This window comes from Chaetura pelagica, unplaced genomic scaffold, assembly GCF_000747805.2.
Source record: "Chaetura pelagica isolate M959 unplaced genomic scaffold, ChaPel_1.0 scaffold117, whole genome shotgun sequence".
NCBI lineage: Eukaryota > Metazoa > Chordata > Aves > Apodiformes > Apodidae > Chaetura > Chaetura pelagica.
The window spans coordinates 5855714-5863719 of record NW_009954185.1 but is presented as its reverse complement, the minus strand read 5'-3'; the positions used below and the strand labels follow the sequence as shown (position 1 = coordinate 5863719).

General features: G+C 41.0%; 1 protein-coding gene across 1 annotated transcript in view; it reads left to right on the top strand.

The window, feature by feature from the left end:
- The window catches only part of PHF21B (PHD finger protein 21B), a 167994-nt gene extending 161284 nt beyond the window's left edge, over positions 1-6710 (top strand). Inside the window, exons 9-13 of the mRNA XM_010002962.1 lie at positions 938-960; positions 2329-2487; positions 3513-3588; positions 4392-4495; positions 6486-6710. Of these exons, the coding sequence (XP_010001264.1) occupies positions 938-960; positions 2329-2487; positions 3513-3588; positions 4392-4495; positions 6486-6710 (587 nt within the window). The remainder of the gene's footprint in view (positions 1-937; positions 961-2328; positions 2488-3512; positions 3589-4391; positions 4496-6485) is intronic.
- Positions 6711-8006: the final 1296 nt, after the last annotated feature.

Here is an 8006-nt window from a genome sequence, read left to right as displayed (position 1 = left end):
AGCAGGAAGCAACTCTCAGATTGGTCTGTATATGAGATCACTGTGGCAGCTTTATTCCCATTTGTGATCAGAGAGGGAGCTGAAGAAGGACCAAAGTGGAGAAATATCTGCTTGGTTGCCTTTAACCTGAAGAAAGGCCTCTCATCAGCAGGCACCAGCCTCTTAGAAATTGGCAGCAAAAATTGAAACTCCCTGTGAAGTTTCCATAAAGCTGTTAAAATTTTCTGCCTTTTTATTTTTGAACCAAAGTGTGATGAATTTCACAAATATTTTTACCAAAGGCTTGGCCTGCTTTCAGGTGAGCTCTGGTGGTTCTTGTTCTTGTCAGGCTGTGAATGCAGTCATAGCAGACTTGGTTCATCAGCAGGTCAGAAAATCTTGGCAGTTTGGTGGGAGTAGTTTGATGATAAAGGGTTGATGATAACATAAAGTTCAGTCACACAAGTAGCAGAGCATTTGGGCCATGAATCAGCTGAACATTTTAACATGTGTTTAACAGTAAGTCAGTGGCACCACTTCCATAGTCCAAGTTAAGCACTTGCTTAAGTACCTTGCTGGTTCCTTGCTGGTTCATAGCCAGACTGTTCATCACCCAAGAGGGTAAAGTCCTTAAGAAAGATTTTTGGACTAGAGACATGCAGAGAGGAGGTCTGCATGAAAGTTTTTGAAAATTTGAAATAGAACCTGTACTTCCTATACTATGACTTCTATAGCATCAGATCTTCAGACACAAGATTCCTGCAATGTAAATTTTTACATCTCAAATGTTAATTTCACTACTTGCAGTTTTATTCTTTCCTGCCCACATTAATGTTGGCAATGTCCTCATCTCCTGTGTCCCAGCTTGACTAAAATTACTCCCATAGCTGAGAACTAGCATTTACTGCAGCGACGTATTTCCCACTAATCTGTTCTCTGCCCTTCTTCCATATGCTAGCAAATGAGGATCTATTCTGGAAGGTATGTGTAGAAAAATTTGTGTGTTATCAGTGTCTTTCTCATCACTGTGTAATTCAGTGCTTGCATCTGTCTCTGTCAAGGTACAAAATTGCAGTATGTTCTTTGCATTTCCTACTGCTCGTTGGAAACATTTCCCACTTAACTACATCTTTGAGCCTCTAAGTTAGAATTTCAAGGATTTGAACTCTTGGACTTCCGTGTGCAAGGCTTGAGTTTAATCTCTTTGGAGAATCCACTGATTGATTGAGAAATTGCTAGTCTAGATTTGTGGTTTTAATTAAAATTCGAAGAAAATTAGTAACCATTCTAGTTTGTATAAACTAAATCTCTTTGCATTGAAGTTAAAATTAAGACTTTTTGAGCACATAATTTCTAAAAAGTAGCATGTTGGAGAGGGATTTCTTGACAGGACTGAGTTAGAATTCAAGATATAAGCCTCACTAAAACTGTGAAGAAACATTATCATTAATATCCCTAACAATTAAAATATGCTTTTTGAATAAGCGAAGGTGCAAAATTATTATTCTTATTCCTGGAAAAGTGCTAGGAAGATTAAGGCTTTTTAAAATAATAATTCACAAGCCATGAGAGTTTAAAAATCAGTATCTCCTTTATTAAAATGCACTTAATTATACAAGGAGTAATTAACATTGCTACCAGATTAGCATAGCAATTTACTACATGACACTGTAACTTTGTTGATGAGTCTTAGTTCATTTTATATATTGCTTCAGACAAGGTACTAATCAGTCTTGTTGGAGAAAAGTTGTCAGAGTGAGGATGAACAGAGACCAGTTAGCAGCAAGGAGAACAGAGCAACAGAGGAGACCTCTGGAGGAGTTCACAAAAGAGGGTACATAGCAAAAGGTTGTACTTGAGCATATTGTTCTTCTACTTGTTCTTTGAGGCAATGGATGTAAAACATGGAACTGTGCTTTCTCCCCAGAAACTTTTCCTTGCTTGCTTCCTTCAGCTTTGGACTTGAAGGACAAGTGATCAACATACTGACTGTGACCTATGCTTCAAAATAGTTACACATAGTGATGCATGTGATGGAGTGACACATCAAAATCCAGTGAAATAATTCCTACGTCACAGGCTGCCTTTATGAGTGAACTCCCTCCTGTATTTGATTAGTTGGTTTTTATTTTTCTTTGTTTCAATTTATGCAACTTGCTTCTGGTTCATTTGTTTGTTTGTATTTGTTGCTGTCATACACCATTATTTCTGTCTTCTCCAGTGGCCAGGATGCTTTTGACAATTTCATCTTGTGTGTGAATGAACCTGTCTGCTGCAGTAGTGGTTTTGAATGCTGTATAGAGAGAGGATTTCAATGATTTTACTCAAGTGATCCTTCTTTTCTTGCAGAGTGAGATCCACCACGATGAGCACTGCACTGCTTGCAAGCGTGGCATTAACTTGCAGCCTTGTGGTACATGTCCCAGAGCATATCACCTCAATTGCTTGGACCCGCCTCTCAAAACTGCTCCCAAGGGGGTTTGGGTCTGCCCAAAGTGCCAACAGAAGGTAAGCTACGTGGAGCATAGAACTCCAAGAGAAGAAAATGGGAAAAACCTCAAATTTGGGTACCACTAAATGAATCTAATCTATGATCACAGCTTATGAGGTGAAGTAATAAGGAGAGGCTTTTAGTACAGCTTGCAGTACTTTGCAATATTTGTTTCTGGTATTTTAATTGTCTTAGAGTTAAAACATACACTGGGTGCCTTAGCTTCCCTGCAATCACATCTGCTGAGATTTGTCCTTTTAAAATGTCTAATTTCCTCTGTTTCCCTTCTTCACAATAAAGCCACAAGCACATAGGGTTGCCAGATACGTAACCTAAGCCTTTCAGATGAGGGAGACAGTGTCAGAAGGAGACACTGTTCACCGGTGGATCTGAAAGCTATAAGCTGAATGCTTCTTTTCCTTTAAATCAGGTTTATTACACATAACTATTGATCATAGTCCCGTGAGAAATGCCAGTTTGTCTAGTTGCTGTGAATAATGCTCGTTGCATGAACAGGAAAACAAGGACTAAAACTGTACAGTGTCATGAAATTGTAGAGTCGAGGCTTTGATTTTTTGCCTTGGTGTTCTTTGTGTTTAGCATTGAGATCACCATTATGTTCCTTTGAAAATGTTAAGGGAAAGTTCTAGTATGCACTTGCAGAGAGTGGAGTGGGCCAGGATTACATCTGTGCAGTCATGTTTTCATATGGACCAGCAACTTCTCCCACACTGAGCAGACAAGAGCCTTGACAGTGTGGAGATCTGCTTGTCAGGGGCTGGAGAATGTTTTCTGGCCATGACAAGAAGAAACAGGATTTGTAGGCCCCTTTTAGCACTATTTGCTAGTTTATAGTCATGTGTAAAGGAGTAAGCCCCAATGGAAATTGCTACCCATATTATTCTTATGTTACTTTTCAGTTTGCAAATTCTGAGATGAGAACCCTAGATCTAGTCCTGTAGAGCTGTGATGCTGGAGAAAGAAAAACATAAATGTCTGTCTTTTTGGAGTTCTAACTTTTTATTGCTTCCTGGGCTTATAGGTGTTAAAGAAGGATGACAATGTGCCATGGACTGGAACTCTGGCTATTGTTCACTCCTATGTTACTCATAAAACAGGTAGGGGTTAACACAGCTATTGACAAGAGATTCTATGCTTGTGATGGTTGATGCCATTTGGGTCCTGCATGGCACTAATATTACAGTGGTGTTGTGGTGCTACAAGGTGTTTGGCACTATTAAGTTAGGGGCTGTGTTAAGAAACAGCAGGTAACTTTTGTCCCTTCCCCCTTGGTCTACTCCTTTGCTAACTTCTCTCTGAGCAAGCTAAGATTGATCTCTTAGAAACTTCGCTGTGTGAAGGAGGCTGTCATGAAAGTGACACCTTCCTGAGCACAGAGCTGAGAAGGGATTTTAATGCTGAATCATATAATATCAGCCTGGGAGGCAGAGAGACCCAGTCAGGCCAGGCAGAGTCTTGACACTGTGTATGTAGCACGATGAGAGACTAGTGTCTCAGATAATGAGCAGTATCAGTTTCTAATTGTTGCAGTCTGTTACTGTTATGATTGTGCTTTTCAACCAGAGGTGCAGAACTTTTGCCCTTCCAGGTGTCTGACCTGTTCTTAAATACCAATCTTCTCTTCCTTAGAGATCTCCAGGACCCCATGTGGTCCAAGGATTAATTTTAATTCATCTCAGAGGTGTTCTATAGCTTTTGGGTTGTCTTGGGTTCTAGCTGTTGACATAGACATATGCATGCAAGCAGGAATTCCAGATTTGGCTGTACCTGCTGACAAAAGACTAATGAGACCTGAAACTCGTAATTCAAAATACACGCTTCTGCTTTCTGCTCTCAAGTGCACGTTTTATCCATATGTCCTTCTCTTAACTTCTGCATCCTTAATCTTACTGCTCTGCAGTCAAAGAAGAAGAGAAGCGGAAGTTATTAAAGAGAAGCAGTGAGCTGAAGAGCCAACATAGGCAGTTAGAAGAAAAAGATCGACTTCTCAACAATGCAGTGAAGGTAGGACACCTGGCTAGGGACACGGAGTCTCCTGCAGAGATGCTTATAAAGAATTTATGCTTGAAAATCTGGTGTTTTGTGGCTAGAAAATGATTTATGCTCCCCAACTACAGATGTTCAAGGGTGAGTGTGTTTCTCTGCAGTCCATCCACACATGGATTTTCTTTATGCATTAAAGCAAGCTGCTTTGGCAAACTGAGGGTGACTGAATTCCTGTTGCACACACACAAAAAAACAATCAACGTATCTGTGCCTGCCTTCCTTGTAGTGCCATACACAGCTCTCAGCTGTCCAGTGACTTTAACACAGTTCCGTTCTCCAGGTGAAAAGTTTAGTCACAAGCGTGTCCTCCTGTGTCAGCTGCTTGTCCCTTAGCTCAAAACTCTTGAGATTAGGTAGAAATAACCATGTTTATTTGTCCTAGAGGCCTCACCTCCTTGTGACTGGAAATGGATTCACAATCCTTTTCTCTTTGAACTCGTTTCAAAGCTAAACATAGGCTGGAGATGTCTCCCATGCATACTGTACTAAGAGGACCAAGTCTCAGGCTGAGTCCAAAGCCATAATTCCTATCCTTCATGGGTGAAGGAAGTTATCTGGGGCTACCTCACCTCAAGCCCACTCTTAAGGGATGTGTGGCATAACAGTCTAAATAAATATTTGGAACTTCCTTACCCTGAAAAAATCAAAGTGGCAGCTGTAGAAGCAACTGGTAACTAGTTGTTTTACCACTATAAGTTACCCAGACGAGGCATGTTAAAATATTTATCACATTTAAAATAGAGTGGAAGGAAAAGCAATAACTTATTAAAAGACATCACAGTGGGGGAATATTCCCTGGGATTGTGTATAGCCACCATGTATAGCACTAATGGAAACACATGTAAGTATGAAGAAGTGACTCTGGGGTACAGAATATCTTCAGCATGGAGGAGGGTGCAGCGGGATGAGGTGTTCAGAAAAAGAAAAGCATTTGGGGATGCAGGCAGCTATCAGGTGTATGTCAGGGCTGTCAAAATCACTAAGATTTCTACCTAAGCAGAATCAGATTCTTTCAGTGGGCAACACTGTTTTATTTAAATGGTAATATCAGCTGACGATTGGATTTATTGGAGATATATCCACTTGAAAGGAGAAAAGGTATTAGAGTTGTTCCAGCACAGAGCAATTTCATTTCTTATATTTGCCTTCACTGTGATTTACATTAAAGAGAAAATTCTCATACACACCACAGATGGAATGGTATTATTGGGAAAAACAGAACGTTATTTATCCTTCACCTGAGACTTCACCTGTCTAAACCAGTCTCTGGCCAGCTCCACACAGTTGCTTTTTGAACAACTTGACTTTCAAGTGGGCACTTACCCCTTCCCCAGGACTGCAGACTGCTCAGCTACCCCAAGTAGCCTAGACCATAGCCAAAGAGGAGCAATCTGCAGACAAGCAACCAGTTTTGACAGACCCCTCCCTGGGCCCACTTGCAGAAAGAAAACAGGAGGTTTCAGGTCACCATCCCCATCAACTTCCCTTCACACTGCCAACTCCTTACAATTTGTGTCACGCACCAAATGCATCACGGCGAGGCTTATCCCTCAAGTGTTTATCAGCGCCGTTTGGTAGGATGTTGACGCCTCACTGGTGGCTTTGTCACTTTCCAGTAATACAGCTATTACAATCCCATGCCACTCATCTCTTTGGAGTGCAGAAGGCGTTCCTGCCAGGCTCTCTCCAGGCTGGGTTTGGAAGCATCCTCTGACTGCGTTTGGGCTGGGATGGAGGTCGTTACCTCAGACAGCTGCTGCAGCGTGTGCAGCGCCGGTGATTACTCCATTCGTTAAGCTGTGGTTTTGCTATCCCCAAAGGAGAATATATTTCATTTGAGCAGGACATGCACTCGAGACACAAAAGGATGTTTGGACAGATGTTTGACACCAATTTGAATGTATTCTCACAGTCTTTCCCTCTCTCCCCCCTTCTCTTTATTTGACAGAAATGCTTAGAGCTAAAAACCAGCCTGTTGACCCAGCAGAAAGGGACTCAGTCGTCACTGGAACGTCTCAAAACCCTCATTAGACTGATACAAAACGAGCAGATGATTCAGGTTACCATGACGACCACCACCACCTCCTCCCTGCTAACTGTCCCCTGGATCAAACCCTCCTCTGCCTCCGCTGCCATGCACAAAGCCTTGCAGCAATCACAGGGTAATAACTGACAGAGCGGCCGCGAGAGAGCGAAGGAAGGGGGGAAGAAAACTTTACACACATGCGCAGAGGAGAGATGATGCTGAAACAAAGGAGAGAAGGAACAGTCTCAGTTTTGATACACGTAGAAACTCACAAACCAATCGGTCCAGTTTGTAGGTCACTGTGGCAGCAGGTTCCCACAGAGCGGGTTGTGCTGCGGTTTTGTATTTGCCAAGACCTTCAGTGCTCATGAGATTTGTTTGGTTGTTCTTTTTTTGTTATGTTGGCCTTAATGTATTTATGACTGAGGATGAGAAGTATGGCCGATAGGAAGCGGGATATCCTGCTGTGGGGAGCAGACAGGTTGCCAGTTCTGCTTTAAGGGGAAAATTTTCAATGCAAAGAGTTAGTGAGCTAGTAGAGGAGTAGTTGGGCTGAAAGCTATGTGTGGGAGGGAAATTGGTGAGATAACCAGAAACTGAACTACTTAAGACTTGACCTGGATTCTAATCGGAGGAACAAAGTTGGCCCCGTTGATTCAGGTGACCTGGAGATGGGGCCATTTTGACCCGAACGGCGTCACGGACACTCACAGAGCCTTGGAAACAAAAGATCGGGTTTTTTCAGTATTATTAGAGTTGAGAATTGCAGATATTTAAATAAAGAAACTGTATGAAGTTAGCATTTCTAGTAAAATATTGAAGTATTTTCATGCCGATGCTTCTGTATATGCGTTCCGAAGTATTTAAAAAAGTATGACTGTAAAACTCCTTACTTTTTTGCAGGTCCTTTTTACTTATTTTGCTATTGGTGTATTTTTCTCATGGAGTTTTCGTGCAAGATTTAGCATAAACCATAATAGTGGTTATCTTTGGCAGGAAGGGTTTCATTTTTAAAAGATATTATTTTGGGGGCTTTCTCATTTGTTAATTTTGGATTCTTTTATTATTTTTTTTTTTTTTAAAGAAGAAAAGCAAGTAAATATTCTGGGTTTTGTTTCTTGCCAGTACAGATAATATGCCAAAAAGATAACTTTACATTTTTGTACTGCATTTTTCTTGTTAAAAATATGTCATGTGATTTTTTAATTATTCTTTCTCTTTTTTTGCTTGCTGAAATGGTACAGGAAAAGAAAAACAACAAAAAAACAACTGCCTCAAGGGGTTGTTTCTCATACTGGATAATATCAAGAGTTCTGGGGGGAGGGATAGGCTGTGGAAAATTTCAAGGAGTTGTTGGCGTTCTTTTGGAAACTTGATTCCTTTTTAGAATTTTATTGGTTTTTAGCACATTTGGGAAGCATTTAGCGTTAGCCTGAGAAAATC